This window comes from Rhineura floridana, chromosome 7 (assembly GCF_030035675.1).
Source record: "Rhineura floridana isolate rRhiFlo1 chromosome 7, rRhiFlo1.hap2, whole genome shotgun sequence".
Classification (NCBI taxonomy): domain Eukaryota; kingdom Metazoa; phylum Chordata; class Lepidosauria; order Squamata; family Rhineuridae; genus Rhineura; species Rhineura floridana.
The window spans coordinates 126,039,022-126,057,819 of NC_084486.1; the positions used below are offsets into that span (position 1 = coordinate 126,039,022).

The following is an 18,798-nucleotide window of genomic DNA, read 5'->3' on the forward strand; positions in this document are numbered from 1 at the left end:
TGCTTACTGAAAATGAAATGGACTGCCTTCAAGTCCATCCCGACTTATGGTGACCCCATGAATAGGGTTTTCATAGTAAGTGGTATTCAGAGGAGGTTTACCATTGCCTTCCTCTAAGGCTGAGAGACAGTGACTGGCCCAAGGTCACCCAGTGAGCTTCATGGCTGTGTGGGGATTCAAACCCTGGACTCCCAGGTCGTAGTCCAACACCTCAACCACTACACCACACTGGCTCTCTCTAGTGGCCAATTTATTTACTGTTTAAGGTTAGAGCCCAACATTTTGATACAAGGGAAGGCATGGAGCTTGAGTAATAAAGTTGTGCAAAAATCAAGGAATAGAGAATGTGACAATTGAAAAGAACTGATTCAGGATGGTGCATCATATTGAATTATAATCTCAGAAGAAACTGTGGGCTGCATCCAACAAAGTCACACTCAGAGCAGACGCATTTAAGTTAATATACATGACTAACTTAGGACCATTAATTTCAGTGTATCTATTTTGAGTATAGCTCATTTGGATGCAACCCTGTATATCAGGGGTTGCCAACCTTTTCAACTTTTGGGCACATTTTAAATTTTGATCGTGCTGTAGGCATCAGTCACAAAATGCCTGCTGTGGGGGCATGGAGTAACACAACATGGCTGCCATAGGGGGCACAGCATTATACAACATTAGAGAGAGTACAGTCTTTGCTGCTGCCCCCTGGGCCCTGGATAACCTTAGGCTTGCCATGGGAAGTCAGCAATGTTCTGCTGGTCCTGATTGTGGAGATCACATAATACCAATTTCTCCCATACCCACATAATGCCGTTGCTGTGCAATAAAAAAAGCATTCTGTAGTACAAGGAAGAAATATACAAGGTGGGCACACTACACTCACTGTCACACAATCACACACATAGACCACACTCTCACACTCATACATACTTCACATATATATATCTCCTGCCCCTCCCCACAAACACACCTTTCCCTCTCACATTCCCTCTTCCTTCTCTCTCACACACAGACCACATATACGTTTCTTTTCCCCAAGTGCATCTCTCTCTCAAACACAAACACATAAACATACAGGTGTCCACAGGAATTTCTGGGGTAGGAACAGAGGTTTAAGGGGGCAAAGTAAAAACTGAAAGGGTGGAGCAGGCTAAGTTCTCACAAAATTGAGAATAGTGTCTGTATGTTTCCCCTCATATCTCAGGTTCTAAAAGTGCTAGAAACCTTTAAAAAATGATCAGTGGGAATCTGGGGATTATGGTTCACACTGGGGGTACCAAAGAAGGCCTTCGCAGGTGTCATGACACCCACGTGCACTGGGTTGGCAACCCTTGCTTCATATTCAATAGCATTTCATTGTGTCAATGAAAGTAGTACACTGGAAAATTAGTACATTTTCAAGATGACTTACCATCAGAACTTGTGAGTACAAAGTTCTCAGCATGAGTTTGCCTTTTTCCACCTAAACCTTTGGGAAACCAATGAAGGTCGATGGGATAGGTATCATCAGGAAGTTTCACTACTTGTGTCGTCTCACCATTTAGTAAGTTCCATTTCATAATTTGGTGATCATCACTGCATGAATAGAGCTCATCTGCTGTTGTCCAGCCTACACAACTAACCAATTCCTTATGTTTTAACAGAATTAAGGAATTACAGAATCCTGATAATTAAATCATCATACATACTGGCAAAGAGATATATTATTACCTTCTTTACATTTGCTTTTACAAAAGAATTGGATCAGTTTCACAAAGGACTAGAAAAGTCCCATGTACCTGGTTTCCCAGCGCTAAAAATCCTGAAAAACGTTTGTGGCCCATTTTAAGGTTGGCTTTAAAATGTGATGCTGCCTTCTAGGACTTAGAAATATTTTCACAGGTTTGATTTTAATAAGACACCCTTCTTCAAATGAGATGATTGTATTATATTTTTAAAAAAAAAACCTGGGAAAAATTAGCACTTAGTAAGCACATAGGATACTATTCTAAACAAGCTGACAAAACACAATTCTAAGACAGCTTTTATATTTGAACAAGGTTGCCATAACAGATTGTTACACATTATCATAACAGGTCTGACATTTGCAGAAGGAAACTAAGTAGTTTATTGCTAGCCATGAAAAGTTGAGATGCTGCTTGTCATCAACGAAGTCCAGAAAATGCATTTTCATCTTTGTGCCAATTAAGCAGCAGCATGGAAACAAGTATTTGTAACTCCTAGGGCTTCACAAGAGGGATGTAGTAATGTTGCCTTTGAGTTTCAAAAGGGTCCTTGATTACTGAATTTACATTTGACCCACAACCTTAGATACATAATTCTAGCATGGTTGGTGGGTGGGAGTTAACATGTAAGAATGACTCAATCTACTTATCATGTTTTGATTCACCAAACCATACTTTTATTTCATTTGATTTTGGAGGACTGGGAACACGCCAGAGGCCTTTCTCCTATCTTCTGCGTGGATTCCTTTTTCCTTGATTTGAATGCAGGTATGTGATTGGCACTAAGCAAGAATTACATGCAAAACAATATCTGAAACCATATTTTGTAGGTAATCTCACTTAATGCTGATCTGTCTGCCCAATTCCGATGTAACAGCAAACTTTTTAATTATTTAACAAGATTCATAGATTTCTTAATAAAAAAATCTAAGCAGTTTACATAAAATAGTATCATAAACCAGAACAGGAGTAGGGAATATGTGAGCCTGTGGTATGTTCCAGGTGGGTTTGGAGGTTCAAAATATATTTTAATTGAGCTTTTGATTAAAAAATATAGGATGGATGGATTAAAAGATCACTTACAAGAGCAATCCTATGCATGATGTGATGAAGGGTAGGTTAGAAATATTTTAAATAAATGTTTTGTCAGAAATATTTGGACAGAATTGTGCCGTAATGAGCCTACTCCCTAGTAAGTGTATTTTGGATTTCAGCTTGAATTTATTATCCTCCTGATTTCCCATTTCATATAAAGAAATTATAGATTATCAAATGTTGGAAGAGTAAAGGATGGATATCTATATCTATATTCTAACCAGCTTATGAACCAATATGTTTCTTAGTATTTTCTTTTTAATATGCAGAATCTGGTTTTCTGGGTTTACTGCACCTGTGTTTTCAAGGGAAACGGCTCAACTACTTTCTAACATTTTATTGTGTGTGCCATGTAAGGTAAATTTGCTGGAAGCAGTGTCCAACTTAAACAGGGTAAATCTACTTCTGAACAAAGCTCAAGCCGGTATCCTATAGTAGTATGTGTGCATCCCCCTTTTCTGCACTGCAGATATAAGTTTTTTATGAACTCTCCCCCCCCCGACATTCATTACAAATGGCAAATGACTGATATGTATGTTAAGGCATTATGACTGTTCTAAAACATAAACAGTGAATTTTAGCATGGAGGGGTAAACAAGATTAATTTTAAAAATTCCTTTTAATTCCTTAAATAAAATATTCAGTTACTGCACTATATTAGAATATGATCTGAATAAGGGATGATTGTCAGCACCTGTGAAAATTCCATTGCTGTTATGACAAATATGAGGTAACATTTTGAGGGATAAATGACACTTCTTAAACAAAAGGTGTGACGTCTTTGACCACAGTATTGATAATTCAGAAGTGTGAGGGAAAACCAGAACCACAAACATTCAAAAAACATTTTTATACCAATAAAAGGTATACATATGGCATAAAAAGTATATACACAATTACTAATAGTTGTGACACAAGTACTACTAATAGCTGTTCATATTTACTGTCCAAGTTATGCTGATCTTAAAAAACAATCACACAGTTCTGATGTTAACTGTGGCAACACCCTGGTTCACCAACCATGCAAAAAACTTCTGAGAATTTGAGAAAGTCATGAATTATAGTCATGACAGGTCCAGCAATACATGTATACATAGCTTAATAATCAATCTACAGTTATACAAAAACTACTGCTGATACCATGCTAAAGTAGATATGGATGTCTAAGTAGCCATCCCAGGATGCTTTATGTATTGTGTTAACCAGTTGTGCATCACTGATGTGCAGCATGGATCAGATGTGGAATACAAGGAGCATGGGTGTGAAAAGGGCTATAGTAGAATTTAATGGCTAGCATTAAACTGTCTGTAATAAACCTATCTGATTTAGTTTGTCTGATCACCAGTGACTTTTCCTCATAACAGCAGTACACGAGAGAACTAGAATACAGGCAAATATACCATGACAGTTGGCTTCAGAGTTTGCATAATTTTCTTAACTCAAGCAAAAACCAAACAAATCCTAACCCTTCTACTTAACCATGACAGGCCTTGGGGTAGTCAGACTACTAGAAAATGGTAGGAACCAGGACCAGCATGCAAAGCTGTATTACTAATAACGTAAAGTGAATAATCTGGCCAAATCAACACAAGTGGGTAGAACCCTGCCCTCCACAACAACTGCCAGAATTTTCTCAAACTAGACAAGATTCCTCCTGGATTAGACCAAAGGCCTATCTAGTCTACTGTTTCATACAGTGGCCGACCAGATGCCTCTGGAAAGCCCATAAACAGAACAGGAGTGCAAGAGTACTCTCCCACTGTTGTTCCCCAGCATCTGGTATACGGAAACATGCTGCCTCTGAGCCTGGAGGTGGCATATACCCATCACAACTAGCAGCCACTGATAGCTAAGGAGTTCTTTATGGCACAAATTAGACTCTCTGAAAATCAAGACTGCTCCAGAGCACCTGGCTTAAGAACAAACAACTTCTAATATTGGGTACTGTACACAGGGTGCTAGCTCCAATGTTAGCCTGTATGCCCAACTTTTAGCCAAAAAGACTATTAAAATTCTGAGAGCCCTTGCTTTAGTTGTGAACATAACAGTAATTTGTACTTCACAACCGACTCCCCTATAAGGAAAAGTTGTAGCATTTCAGGCTTTTCAGTTTAGAGAAAAGGCAAATAAGAAGTGACATGATAGATGTGTATAAAATTATGCATCGCATGGAGAAAGTGGTGAGAGAAAAGTTTTGAGGATTTCAGCTTTGAATGATACAAAGAGGAGTACAAATTTGGACAAGCTTGGTAAGAACCTACTCAGCTTTTGATTTTAATTTCTTAGACAGGGTAATTATATTTTGATAAATTTGTCATTTTTCAAAGGGAATACATTGTTGCAAGCACCAAGATATATCAGAATATTGTTAGATGTGTCTAATTTCTGAGAGGAACAAAGGATATGTTTTGGTTCCTTTAAGAGAGATGTCTTTAACCTCATTCTGATTAAATTTTCTGGTGCTGATAATCCAGTTGATACATCGATGAAAATATGTCTTCTTGGTTGCACAGATTACACCTATAAATATATAAAAAGAACAGTAACATGCATTACAATATTAATATTTATAGTTTAAGCAATAATCACCTTCTCTATTCCAAACTGGTAATGCAATATATTATAGATATGCGTAAAGTGTTCATATTAACTCAATGTAATCAGATAATTTGGGAAAACTTTTGAAATATTCCTTGCTATAGAATTCAAAGTTACAAACATCTGTTGGAAGAAAAAATGTTTACAAAAGATTCTGTAGAAATAATAGACTTCAGAGAAGTTCAATTGCCATAACTCCCATTAATGTAAATTAATGGACACTTGCTTATTCAGAAGATAAAATACCATTATTCACAACATATGGCCTCTAACCTCTAGGGATTCCAGCAACATAGATACTACAACCCACCAAGGAGTTACTATGCAAGGAATTAGCTACTGAAGCAGCCCATCCAATGATTTGCAGTCTTTGGTTCTGGGTAGATGACAACATAGAATTGTTTATGAGTCTTGTTTTAAATTGTGCTTTATTGTTAATAATTCAATTCAGAAACCAGTGGCAAGGCTTTAATTGATATTAACAGATTAGACAGAGCAACACCTATACAGCAGAATCCAATGCATGTTTACTGAGAAGTAAGGTCTACAGTGCTTAATGTAACTTACTCCAATGTAGGTGTGCATAGGATTGTAGCCTCAGAGTGAAATATTGCAATACTTTCACCATAGTTCAATTAAAATAAGCATGTGGAATTTTCTTTCTTGAAGACTTGAAAAGAATGGGAGATCTCTTTCAGGACAGCTCTCTTTCAGGATATTTTTGGTACACAAATAACCTTCCAAATTATGGATACAAACACAATTACCATTTACTAAGAGTAATATGGAATAACCACTAGGCATGGTTCCATAATCACAAAACACCAATGGAGATTAGAATCCTCACTCTTTTCAAAAAGCATGCACTGAAACAGTGGGATACCCTGTTTCACCCCATGTTACTTTACCATTATTTAAGAACCTTGATTTTTAGCACAAAAGTTGAGTTGAAGGGAATTTGAGTATGAATAGTCATCAGTATATAGCAAACAGTTCTATAACTCCAGTACCACTCTATAATAGCGGTAAGCTGGCTTCATGGTTGTTGGGTTTTTTTAAAGTAGAATCTCTGCAGCACACCAACATTTTTTAAATTTCCAAAATAAGGATTTCCTTCAGAATTATAACATAATCTGCATTAACTGATCCAAGTAATCACATTTGCTTACAAAAAAATATTCCTTACTAGATCAGATGGGCCACCCAGTCCAGCACTCTTTGCAAAATGCCATCTATCAAGCATTTCAAAGTAATTAATTTGGAGTTACTGTCACCTCTTGATTACATACTCACAAATACATAGATTTGTGGAACACCCATTCCACGTATAACACACACTGAAAACATGGGAAAATATGCACCATCACTCCTTTAGCCACTGCAACTGTCACCATTAAAACGCAGCTCATGTGTAATTAAGTTTAACTAAACCATAATCAGCATTCTTGATTATAGGCCTGGCCCTTCAGTGTTATTACGGGTTGCTGAATCTTACGTAGCATAAAGTTCAGCACCTCACATTTTGGAGGAAAGTACCAAATCATAGTTAACGTCTTCCACATGGATCTATGAAATGCTCCTATTCTCTCTTACCAGAATAAAGAGATAGCATGATTTGGTTGTGGGGAAAAATAGAAGTACCTGAAACTAAAGTTTGTTCCTAGTTCTTTATTTACAGTTCCTAAGTCCTTGATTTAAAACACACAGATTCAAAGCCTCTTTATAAATGCACCATTTAAAAAAAAAAACATTTAGCACAAATTACATGTCACAACCTAGTGTCCTTATCTCGTTGTGATTTCTGTTCAAAGGAATGCAAATACAAGTTTATAATAGCTCGTGTCTACATGTATGCACCCAAATAAAAAAACAGTTCATCATACTGATGCTTGACTTGTGAGCAGTAATGGCCATAAAGATTTGCCATGTCATCAATCCCTGCAAACAAAAATCACTGGAGCCGGGGAAGCAACAACAAACCTTCCCTTTGCATCTAGTCACAGAATTTCGTTTCAAAGGCAGTACAGCTTCATTGAACTCCAAACTCTTATTTTCAGGGATTTGAAAGCTGCTCCACGTCTTCAGGTGAAGAAAAAGGCTTAAATATAAAGGAAAAGACGGCATTTCAGGCTGGAGGCGGAGGGTCGCTTTTTGCCCAGCAGTCTGATGTGGTTTTCCTTCTCAGGTAAAAACTCCCAAGAGCTTCACTGGGCTCACTCGCCAGAGAAGGGAGCGAAAGGACTGCAGCCTTGGAGCGCTGAAGGTGATATATGAGAAAAGGCACCGTTGCCCGCCGTGCGTAGGCTCATTCTACGCTCGTTTCTGGTTAATACATTTCGCAAGGGCTGTGTGTGTTGTGTTGCAACAACCTGTATGCCAGCAGACCACTGTTGCAGAAAACAAAACACACAGGTATATGCTTAGATACTTCTATCATACCACCTTCCGACTCTCTTCAACATTATCTGAAGACATGGAGATTTCAGCGATCAATCAGAGCAAGTCACTTGGGTTGGATAGAAATACTATACTATTGCCGCCCTGGGCTCTTACTGGGAGGAAGGGCGGGATATAAATCTAAAAAATAAATAAATAAAATATTACACTGACCATTTTCATTCACTTAGTTCCTCGCCCCAGTTCCCAACACGTTGCTGTTCCCCTTGCCTCATGGATGTACCCGGGTGAGTCGCCTGTCCCGTCCTTTTTTACCTGTGCAACGTGAACGCCTAAGCGAAAAGCTCGGAGCAACAAGGGGAAACTAGGCCTCTGCCGGCACAGACTTCCTTAACTCTGCACCCGGCTGTAAGTCAGGTATCCCCGTCTCCCAGTCGCTCCAACAGTCTTCCGTTAATCTCCTGGGGAAATACTCACGGAGCTCTACTCCTCAGCTCTCTTGTTGCCAACTGTGAGAGAAAGCCGTTCGGTCTCTATAGCTACTTCCCGCGAGATTTCCCATTCTTAACCCCGAGCAACCTTCCTCCTCTTCCTCCTCCTCTCTTCCCCTCCCCGCGAGGTTAAGTTACTCTTCATTTCCACCTCAGACCCTCCCAGAGCACGTGACGCTACCCTTGACGTCAAGGGGCTGACCTGTCAAATTTGTAATAAATATATTAAAATTTTAAATTTCCTATATATTTTTTTAAAATAGTCCGTTGCTTGTTAGTCTTCCACTATTTTATTATCTTGCAGCTTGTTGCTAGGTAACTTATTCCGCCTGTCGAACTACCCACGGAAGGGACTCGGCTACTTCTCCCACCCTCTTTCGTTATATTTGGAAATTTTATATTTAATTCCTATAATCAAAAGTATTCACGTTAGAGTTCTCCCCCCCCCCGTTTGCCCTCTTAAAAAAAAAAACGCTGAGTAGAGCATGACGTGAAACCAGCCACTTTTCCGCTAAATAACGGAAAACAAGATGGCGATGCGGGAGGATTTTTTTTCTCCTTTCAAACCTGTGGGAAGCCAGCCCCTTTCATTCCCCAGCATGCTTTGCGCTTTTTTAACGAATTTCGTTACGAGTTTGCCGTTTGGGCGCCATTTTCGAGTGTAGAAGCCGCCAAGGCTAGAGGCAGGAAACGGTGCTTTCTGCAGCTCGCTTTGCTGCTACTCGGAAACTCACTTGGCCCGCTTTCTAGGTACCTTTTCTGGTTGTGGATGGGGACGGAATAGTCGCTCGCTGCTTGGTAAGCGGATCTTTGGACAAACCATTTCTGCTTTTGCTTTAGGAAAGATTTGAGAAGCTTCTCTCTCTGTGATTAGAATGGAGGGTAAAACTTTCAATAATGTTAATGGACTTCATTGCTAGTTACTTATACTTGATGTTAGGGAAACTGATTCGCCTTTAAAAGGGATGGGAGAAATTTCCCCGCAAACTGTCCTATGAGGAAAAAGGCGGCAGCCTTAATTTCTTTTCTAACCGGCAGCTTTTGCTTTCTCCCCCGCTTTTCCCCCTACCCGCCTCCGGGGGGTGGGGTGAGAAGATACACTTCTGGCGATTTCCGTTGCAATCCATAAAATCAAATCGTCTCCTTGTTTTTGCTCCTTGCACAATCATTTATTTGCCGGTTTTGATGTAGGCTGTCAGACAATAACCATTCTGGGTAATAATTATTTTCTTTTAAATATAGACTTCCTTGATTTTTTTTTCTAGTGGTTAGAAAAACGAGTTCTTAGCCGTTTAAGCGGTGAAGTAGATGTTGCTTTTTTGTTTTGTTTAAGACTTCAACTGGTCACTTTCGCAACTGAACACGATGAAAAGGCACGTACGCATCAAAGTCTAGGGGATTGGGTGGATGATTCCAATACATTCTTGAAGAACATGCCGAACTTTATTTTTAAATCTTATACGTTCGGTTCACAGCAGAGTTTTGATTTCGCAGCCCTGACCTGATGAGTGATATTTGGCAGTAGGTCTGTAAGTGCTTTTAGCTAAGCACCACTAATTTGACCCCCTTGATTGGAAGCAAGCTACGAAAGGGAGCGGGGAGGAGATGATGGATTTATGAAGGGTAAAAGCCCGATTCATTTACGAGGACGCTTAATTTTCCACAATACTTATGAGATAACGTGCATAAATTAAATCAGTCGTTGCATTGTAAACCTATCTGCTTTTATCATTTCAACATTTAAAAGCAGACTTCCGTTCTTTCAGTCAGATTCCTTTGCACTCTGGGAGGCTATAAATGTCAATGAAATAGAACTCTTCTAAACGTACCATTGATTTGGAGAAAGTGCTGTTAATAAATGTGAGTGAAATTAATACAAAACACTGCACATGGCATGTACGGTCAGACACTTTTTACGTGGTGTCAGTTATTTGGAAATATTTTTAATATTGTTTTAAAAAAAATCTTGATCTTAACATCTTTCTCCTTTTTATGTGTTTTTCCTCAGTAATTTATTATATACCTAAACGTAGGCTTTATTGAATTATTTTCTGATCAGGCATCGCTAAAAAAAAGTCATCATTTCAACTTGTGCAGTTCTGTTCACTGGAATAAAATAATGAGAGCACACTGAGAACTTTTAAAAAGCTAAACAATATTGGACTAATTCAGAATCTTAAACAGAAATAGAACCCTTGTAAGAATTCAAATAAAATGTTGGAAATTGAGATTACACCTGTTAATTCTGGTTAATTAAAAATGTGATATTTTTGCTTTTTACCAAGTTAACTTTGATATGTTGGGTTAATATGACAGTTGTAAATTGTCAATTACAATGTATAGACCTGTCCTAATATAGAGGATGAGTGGAGCGATGGTACACACTTGTCGTCATAACTAGCTTGCCAGATCGCAAAATTCACTCAGATTTTAGATTAATATTAGATATAGGGCAACCAACTTGATTATTTTTAAATGTAATATTTAGGCCACCGGGATTTTCTTGTTTGTGTTAGCTAAGAAGATAACAGACCTTCTGTGGTTTGGTTGCTTGGAATTGGAATAGGCAACTGAAATCATGCCAAGCAAAAGAGCTAAAATATCTACAGCAGCCCATCACAAAGGCACTGAGCCCTTGGAGGAGTCCTCCAATGATGGGGAACCTGAAAAAGAAGCCAATGCACAAACCACTGATGTACCTCAGCAAGGTCAGTTTCTCTTTATCTTGATATATTTGGCTTATACACTTGGCCCTGGAGGTGTCCTGCTTAGAAGCCAAGTCCAATTTTGTCTGTTACTCTGTGATGATTTTCGCATTACTTATAGATGTTTCAGGTTAAAGTGTTGTTAGAGGCAGTGTCTATCTTTTTCCTGGCTTTTAGTCCTTACATTATGCCAGAAGAGCAGGCAATGATTTAAGCAGAAATAATTTCAAGGTGGTGTGAGAGTAGCTGCTTGTAACTTACGTGTTTTTAGACAAGTACTACTTCTATCTTAAACATGCTTGAGCTGTGCATGTTGTACTGAGAATGTCTGTATTACAAAAAAGAAATAGGCCACATAATACATTTGTCATCAGACATTTAGGCTTTTATTGGTAGATGGATTAATATCTGAAAAGTGATACCAAGCAATTATGCAAAGAAAAGGTTGCCTCAAGGAGTTAAAAAAAGTTCTACGTCTTGTTGAAATCTAAGTGGCCAGGTTTTGTGTGTGTGTGTGTGACAAACTTCCTGTCTTTGAGAAATAGTGCTGTTGCTGTCATTACAGCTTGCAGGGCATTGTGGAGCGATCCCCAGGCCACCTCCTTAACAGTGTACGTAAGCTCTGAGCATGCCTGAAAATGCAAGTCTGCAGAAAGATTTGTTTTGTTGGATTAGTGTGGATGAAAGTATCATAGCACTATATTTCTTTGAAAATGTTGTTCTGGTTTTAAAATACAGCCGTAATGGTAGAATAAGTTCATTAGTACATGGAAGAAACATATTTTAGATCCTTTTTTTAGTATTTCAGTCTATGGATAGAAATGTGTTGATTCTTGTATAGTAGTGGTGTTGTTGGAAAGGGGGATTCTTAGCTTCTGCTGTTTTTGCTCCATAGATATTTATAGGTGTATGTAGTCATTAAGTGTATATGCGTCTTTCTGCTTCTGTTTGGATTTCTCTAGCAGTCTCAGACGGAGTAGTTGACAATCGAAATTTAGAAGAGATTTTGAGTAGCATCTCTCCTCCCCCACCTCCAGCAATGACCAATGAAGCTGGAGCTCCTCGTCTCATGATAACTCACATTGTAAACCAGAACTTCAAATCTTATGCTGGGGAGAAAATTCTAGGACCGTTTCATAAGGTATCTTTCTATTTTAAGTGACTTCTAAGTTGAGGTAAGACATTCTTCTGACTTTCCTGCTTACTGTAAAGTGAAAAGTACATATTTCTAAAATGGGAAGAGTTTTAAATGAAAGAACGTGAATTACTATTGGCTGCAGTTTTGCTTGTAAGATCTTGCTTTCAGTGGAGCTCAAGCAGGTAGAAATGGATACATATTTTTATTATGAATAATTATCAGTAATTTACATACACAATATAAGTTCACATAATTTGAAAACATTTTGATACTCCACATGAAGCTAGTTTTGAACATATTTCTTTGTAGCATTCTGCAGTTCATTTTGCACAGTTCACAGGATAAAAGTTTAGAAATTTGAGCTAATAGGAGGTGTCTTTGAATAAGTTGTATTTCTTTCTGTTGGCTGTAAAAACTAAGCTTTCCAATAGTTCCCAATTTCCTGCACTATGTGTAAATCTATTTTAAACTATCTAGAATGCAGTGAAGCGTAATTGTTAATAGTTATTAAACTGGAATGATTTCTTTTTTCTGTCTGTAGCGTTTTTCATGCATTATTGGACCAAATGGCAGTGGAAAGTCCAATGTGATTGATTCCATGCTTTTTGTTTTTGGTTATCGAGCACAAAAAATAAGATCCAAAAAGCTTTCGGTACTCATTCATAATTCTGACGAACATAGTGATATCCACAGTTGCACTGTAGAAATTCATTTTCAAAAGATCATTGACAAGGTATGTTTTGTTAAAGTTGGGAAAGGTTAACCATGTAATGTCTTATATCATTTTATTGAAATGTTGAGCCTTTCTAGTACCTTATTTCAAAATACAGAGGGCTGAAAGGAATGTTATATACTTACAATGCAGTTCTGTGCACAGAAATAGGTACCACTGCATTTAATGAGGCTTACTCCTAAGCAAGTGTGTTTAGGATTGCAGCAGTAGGGTTCCATTCCTGCTTCATAAATATGTTTTAATTTGAACAGGACTCTTGCCTACGTATTACTTATAACACTGTAAAGCCTCTTTTGGTTTTGGTCCAAAAACGGTTTGAGCAAGATATGCATATTATAATGATTGCTGCAGAAATGAAAAGGTTTTATATGTTTCAGACTAGCTAGAGGGGTGTGTGTGCTGTATATGTAAACTATAAATGTGCTCTGAAAGGCCTCCTTCAAATTATCATCCTTCCAATATCAACATATACTGACTTAAAAATAAAAATTTAAAAATATTTTTTGCATGGTTTATTATAAATTACTATATATAAATATAGTAGACACTATATCTGTTTAAAATTGCGTTTTTATATTTCCCCTTTTTTACAAGGTTCACTGTTAAGCTGAATTAAAAACTTTTCCATTGCTGTTCAAGTTTGTGTGTTGGTGATAGGTTAAAATAGACCAAACTCTCCTTTCACATTTTTTGTGCTGAACTTTTTTTAAAAACCCAATATGTTCAATAAAACAGGGCTGGGTTAACAGTCCAAATAGGAGCACTGGGAGGAGGGGGGGATTCTGTGGACACAATTGAGGATGCTGTTGTGGCTGTAATCTTTTTTAACTACCAGAGTTGGTGGTATAATGAGCAGGAAAATGACAATATGTTAATATATATTGAGATATCCTATATCAATATGCATCTAAAATAGAAATAATATTCCATTAAAACCAGGTTCAATCATATATAATTTTCCATTTAAGTATTCTCTAATAAAAAAAATTAATTGACTTTTTTGTTCATTGGAACAGATTTAAGCTCTTAAGGAATTATGCTAGGAGGGCAAACCATTTTTGAAGTGTTAAATTGTGATAAAATTTCATGGGAAAATGAATTTTGCATTTTTGGAATATGGTTAGTATGTGTGGCTTGTCAAAAGCTGCTTACGCCTATAATTTGTATAGTTTTTTCCAAGATACAGTATTTTTCAAACTTCAAAAGTGTTAAAACATAATTATTCAAGTATTTAAGGGCTTTCTTTCATGAAAACTAAGAGTAACCTCTGAACTGACGTGAGACTGTTGTAGGTTGACTAGAAGAGCATAGGAGACTGGGGCATCTGTTCTACAAGACGGTGGTAGACAGACTAAGCCTGCAATCCTATGCACAGTTATTTTGGAGTGTCCCATTGAACTCGGTGGGGATTGCATGTTTCCTCAGAACTATATATTAGGCTGCACATTAAGTTGTTGAAATCATTTGCTACTAAATTTAGACAATTTGGAGAGGTTCTGTGTTTCCAAGACATTATCTGATAGCAAAAATACTGGTATGACTAATAAGGTGCATATGTTATAAGATATATTATGAGCTTCAGTGGAGGAGTAAACTCAGGTATAACAGATTCGTGAGAATAGAGGTCTTTACTTTTGAAATCAAGGATAAATTTCTTACTAACAATTGTTTTTCTGGTTTTGTTTTCCTTCAAAACAGGAAGGGGATGATTATGAAGTCATTCCCAACAGCAATTTCTGTGTCTCCAGAACAGCCTACAAAGATAATTCTTCTGTATACCATATCAGTGGAAAGAAAACAACATTTAAAGATGTTGGGCTTCTACTTCGAAGCTATGGCATTGACCTAGACCATAACAGGTTCTTGATTTTACAGGTAATTCTTTGAATAATATTGTTACTAAATTAGAATTTTTCTTGTTACATTTGTCTAGGTACAGTGGTGAGTCAAGTCTTTTAGAAACCTTATGGTACTCTAGCAGCACATCATGATTTGTATGTCATAGTAAATATGCAAGTCATTATTTGCTGCTTTAGAATTTTAAGGAAGATAATTTAAGGAATATTTTTAGTATTATGTTTATTTCTGTGTTCTAGATAGGCAAGTGAGTAGAACAATTGTTATACTTGCTCCGCCCTAGCAGCACGTAAATATTGGCGTAGTAAAGATAATCTTAACCCCAATATTATTGTGCTGCTTAAGCGTGGCATGGATTAAGCATCGTTGTTCCTTTCTGTCCTCTTACATACAGTGTTAATTCTGTACTGAGATGTATAGGCAATTAACTGTAAGGTTGAAATCAGTATTGTCATAGCCTTTTGACATCTTTCTTGCCTCAGAAGCATGAATAGATATGAAATTAACATGCATCTGGAAAGATCAAATTTAATCTTTCCCAAATAGTTTAAAATTGCTTTCACAGTAATAGAAGATGGGGTCATTTATAACACTAGGCTTAACAACAGGTATGCACAACTCATACTGCTTAAATAAAAGTTCATATGTGACAATTCCACTTCCTGGGAAAAATTGATATAACTTGCTATTTGTTAATTTCCACTTTCTGTTTCATGATTATGGCTGAATTCCCACACTAATCACCATGGAAAGAGTTTTGTAGCAAACCTAACTTTTTGTTACTTGTAAGATGAAAAAAACAGTAAGAATTATGATCTGTTAAATATATAATTATGGACACATTCAATGCCTTTCAAACCATGTATGATAACTTTTTTTGGTGATACTTAAGGAATAATTTAAGGACAAGGAAAATCATTTTCCTTTGGAATTTAGGAAATGTTAGGATATTATAGAAGCACAAGCATTGGGAGCTAGTAAATACTGCAGTGCAAAGGGCTCTGTGGTGAGGACTCAGCCCTTTGCACAACACCAATAAGCTGTGGGAAAGTTCCTAGCCATAGAAGTTGGAGGCACTTATGTGGGCCTAAGGTGCTTTTCAAATTATAACCTATGGCTCTGCCTACAAGCACATGTATAAACTTATATACTTAAAAGGGATGGACTATGTATGAATACAGAAGTCCTTTAGATTTCCTTTTGTTAATAATGCTTCTTTTTTCTACCAAATTCAAACAATATCAGATTTTGAATTTACAGAAATCACACTGGTTTTATAGCTAAGAATATGACATAACCTCATGTGGAATTACTGTAGTAGCTGGATATATGATACTAATATCTCCAATATTTGCATAACTCTTATTTGGATTTCTTTTCTTTTTTAATGCAGTCCATTTAACTGGCCACATTCATTCAAATAATGTATCATAATGAGAATATAACTTGCAGTAGTAACAAAAAGTATACTCAGAATCTTTGAGATAAGAATGAACAGGTAGCATCAATGTGCACATTTTACAAAATTAATAACTCTAATAACTACTTTTCTGAAAGGATAAGTACCCATTTTCATAATGAGTTATAAAATATGCTAAAAGGTTCTGCTTTTTTTTAATGCCCCAAATTAAATTATGTACAGGTTTCTTATGAATAGTTTGAAGAGTTGGAATATGGTATTTTAAATACACCAGCTCATAAAAAGGCTTTATCTGCCAACCACTGTGTACCTTTGTAACACATAATATCTTGAATGATGGGCCTAGCAAGCTGCATCCCTGAAAAGAATCATTATTTTCATTGGGCAAGTGGCTAACCAAAATACTGCTTATATTCAACTTGGTTAGTCTGATCATACCACTGATATTTTCAAATGATGTGCTATTTTCTATTCTAAAGAAGCCGTGCTTTACCTCTCAAGCTCAAAAATGGGGTATAGCTAAATGCAAGACTATAACTAGTTTGATTCTTTGAAGCCTTCTATATATCGATCTCTAGAACTTTTGAAGGCAAATGGTTTCATTTTAAATGAAAATCCCTAACCTTAAATCAGGTTTCCATTTGTAGTTTAGATACTTCCTAAACAAATATGTGTGCATAGTATTTACATAGTGGTTAAAATAAGATGGCTTATAATTAGAGCTTATACATTACCTAAGTGGGGCATACAACGATTAATAAATATTTAGAGTTGCAATCCTAAGCTGGTGGGGAGGGAAACCCGAAGGTGGTCAAACAACCTTATCTAATGCCCTACTGGGCTCATGCTGGCAGGGCAAAAGTAAGAGCAGAGCAGCACTTTTGTGTTCTCACCTCACTTCTTTCTTTCTTTCTTTCTTTCTTTCTTTCTTTCTTTCTTTCTTTCTTTCTTTCTTTCTTTCTTTCTTTCTTTCTTTCTTTCTTTCTTTCCCAATTTTCTCCTATTGGGAACAGTGGGAGGGAAATTTACTATGCCAGCTCCAAGGTTAGTGTAGTTTTCTCCCTGTTTGGGGGGTATGTCAGGGGACTGGGAAGGCTTTGGATCCATGCCTTCCCTTGCCCTGGCACTTCCTTTCAGGTCTATCCTGTTGGAGCTCTGACATTGGTAGAGCAAGGCTGCAGAAGTTTCTGTCAGGAAGGGGGCTTCCAACATCAAATCTCCCTCTCTGAGGCCGTACCTTTCCCTCTTCCCTCAGAGAGGGAGAACTGATGGTTGCTATAGCCCCTGGGATTCTCCCCCAGGGACCATAGGATTACAGGGTCCATCTCTTACAAAAAGGTACATGATGCGTTGCTTATTTAACTGATAACCCTTTCCTCAAAACTTTGTGCCATATTGTCTTTGTGTGGAAACTAGAAGTTAATGACATGCAGAAAAGAATTGGTTTGGGTTTTTTATTGCAAACCTTGGATTTTATTTCCTGTGCCACTCTGTATAGCTTCAAAGAAACTGAGCAAGTCCTTTTACTGCAGGTTAAATGGACTAGAAGTCCAGAAGGATAGGTTTATAGTGAGTAAAAGATTATTTTTTCCATCTCATTCAAAGCAAATGTTCATGTATAGTAGGTGGGTAGAGACATAAAAACCGGCTGTTTTTTAATGTCTTGGCCTAGCAGGATGGTTACTTCCATTTGGGCCCCATTTCAGGCAGCAAAATGTCTGTGAATCTTGTCCTTAAACAGGATGGATAAAATTAGATAATCAGATACAATATGACATCTCTGAATCTTTACACCTGTTATCACTTGCTAGCTTTTAGCTCCCCAGATCAGACTCATAATAAATTTTGGCTGGAATCCAGAAAGCCCCATGCAAGTGTGGAAAGGGCTTCCATGTTGGAAAAGGATTGCTTATTTTTCTTTCCATGTACAGCCTTTCACATCATGTTGAATCTCACTTTAAGTTGTCCCTCTGAGTTCAGCAGGTGCGAGGTATATCGGTGGTAGGGTGGGCCTGAAAAAATTATCCTGTGCATACAATCTGATCCCAGCCAAAATAAGTGAAAGTAAAGATGTAATTATTGTTCTTGACCTCAGAAGCTACTTATTTTTTTCTTATGGTTTTTCTTTCACATAAAATAGCAGATTTATACACAATCACATGATTTATATGAAGGGGGTTGCAGATTCTGGGTTGTAGCTAACTACGTCTATTTATTTCACTGTATGTGCTTGGAGTATGACTTCCTTGGATACAACTCTTAGTTTTAAGATACTATAATTGTAGGGATTGCCTTAACATTTTGTCTTAAATTCATATTTATCAGTTTTCGAATGTAAAAGATAAGCTTTTTTTGTAACCAAAGGTATGTTTCATCATTTTAATTATCTGTTATCCATTATACTTGAAGGAGAAATGTTAAGCTAGCAATTCTTTTACAGAACCCTTACTCAGCAAAAAATAAAATCATTTTAAAAGTGCATATGAATGCTGCGAATAATGTGAATAATATTTTAGTGTGATTTTAAATTTATCTTTTAAAAATATTTTACTAGGTTTAAAACTTTGAAAACATTTTAAAATGTTCTTTCCATTAAAATGCAAACAACTTAAAAATTGCATGGTGCAGCCAAATTAA

The 18,798-nt window shown here is 37.0% G+C and overlaps 2 protein-coding genes across 12 annotated transcripts in view; one reads left to right on the forward strand and one right to left on the reverse strand.

Annotated features, from left to right (window-relative positions):
* IFT80 (intraflagellar transport 80) overlaps positions 1-8,434 on the reverse strand; it is a 118,703-nt gene extending 110,269 nt beyond the window's left edge. For 2 of the 6 annotated variants that reach the window (XM_061637201.1, XM_061637197.1), the window contains exons 1-3: positions 8,031-8,433; positions 5,225-5,342; positions 1,415-1,633 (exon numbers count right to left, since the gene is read on the reverse strand). In XM_061637201.1, the coding sequence (XP_061493185.1) occupies positions 1,415-1,633; positions 5,225-5,264 (259 nt within the window). In that variant the 5' untranslated portion in view covers positions 5,265-5,342; positions 8,031-8,433. Of the gene's footprint in view, positions 1-1,414; positions 1,634-5,224; positions 5,343-5,987; positions 6,091-8,030 lie in introns of those variants that run through there. The other 4 variants (XM_061637202.1, XM_061637199.1, XM_061637198.1 and 1 more) reach the window with 4 other exon arrangements.
* A 501-nt stretch (positions 8,435-8,935) lies between these two features.
* The window catches only part of SMC4 (structural maintenance of chromosomes 4), a 103,544-nt gene continuing 93,681 nt past the window's right edge, over positions 8,936-18,798 (forward strand). For 2 of the 6 annotated variants that reach the window (XM_061637194.1, XM_061637190.1), the window contains exons 1-5: positions 8,936-9,106; positions 10,825-11,016; positions 11,976-12,154; positions 12,693-12,884; positions 14,583-14,759. In XM_061637194.1, the coding sequence (XP_061493178.1) occupies positions 10,887-11,016; positions 11,976-12,154; positions 12,693-12,884; positions 14,583-14,759 (678 nt within the window). In that variant the 5' untranslated portion in view covers positions 8,936-9,106; positions 10,825-10,886. Of the gene's footprint in view, positions 9,107-10,074; positions 10,169-10,796; positions 11,017-11,975; positions 12,189-12,692; positions 12,885-14,582; positions 14,760-18,798 lie in introns of those variants that run through there. The other 4 variants (XM_061637191.1, XM_061637192.1, XM_061637195.1 and 1 more) reach the window with 4 other exon arrangements.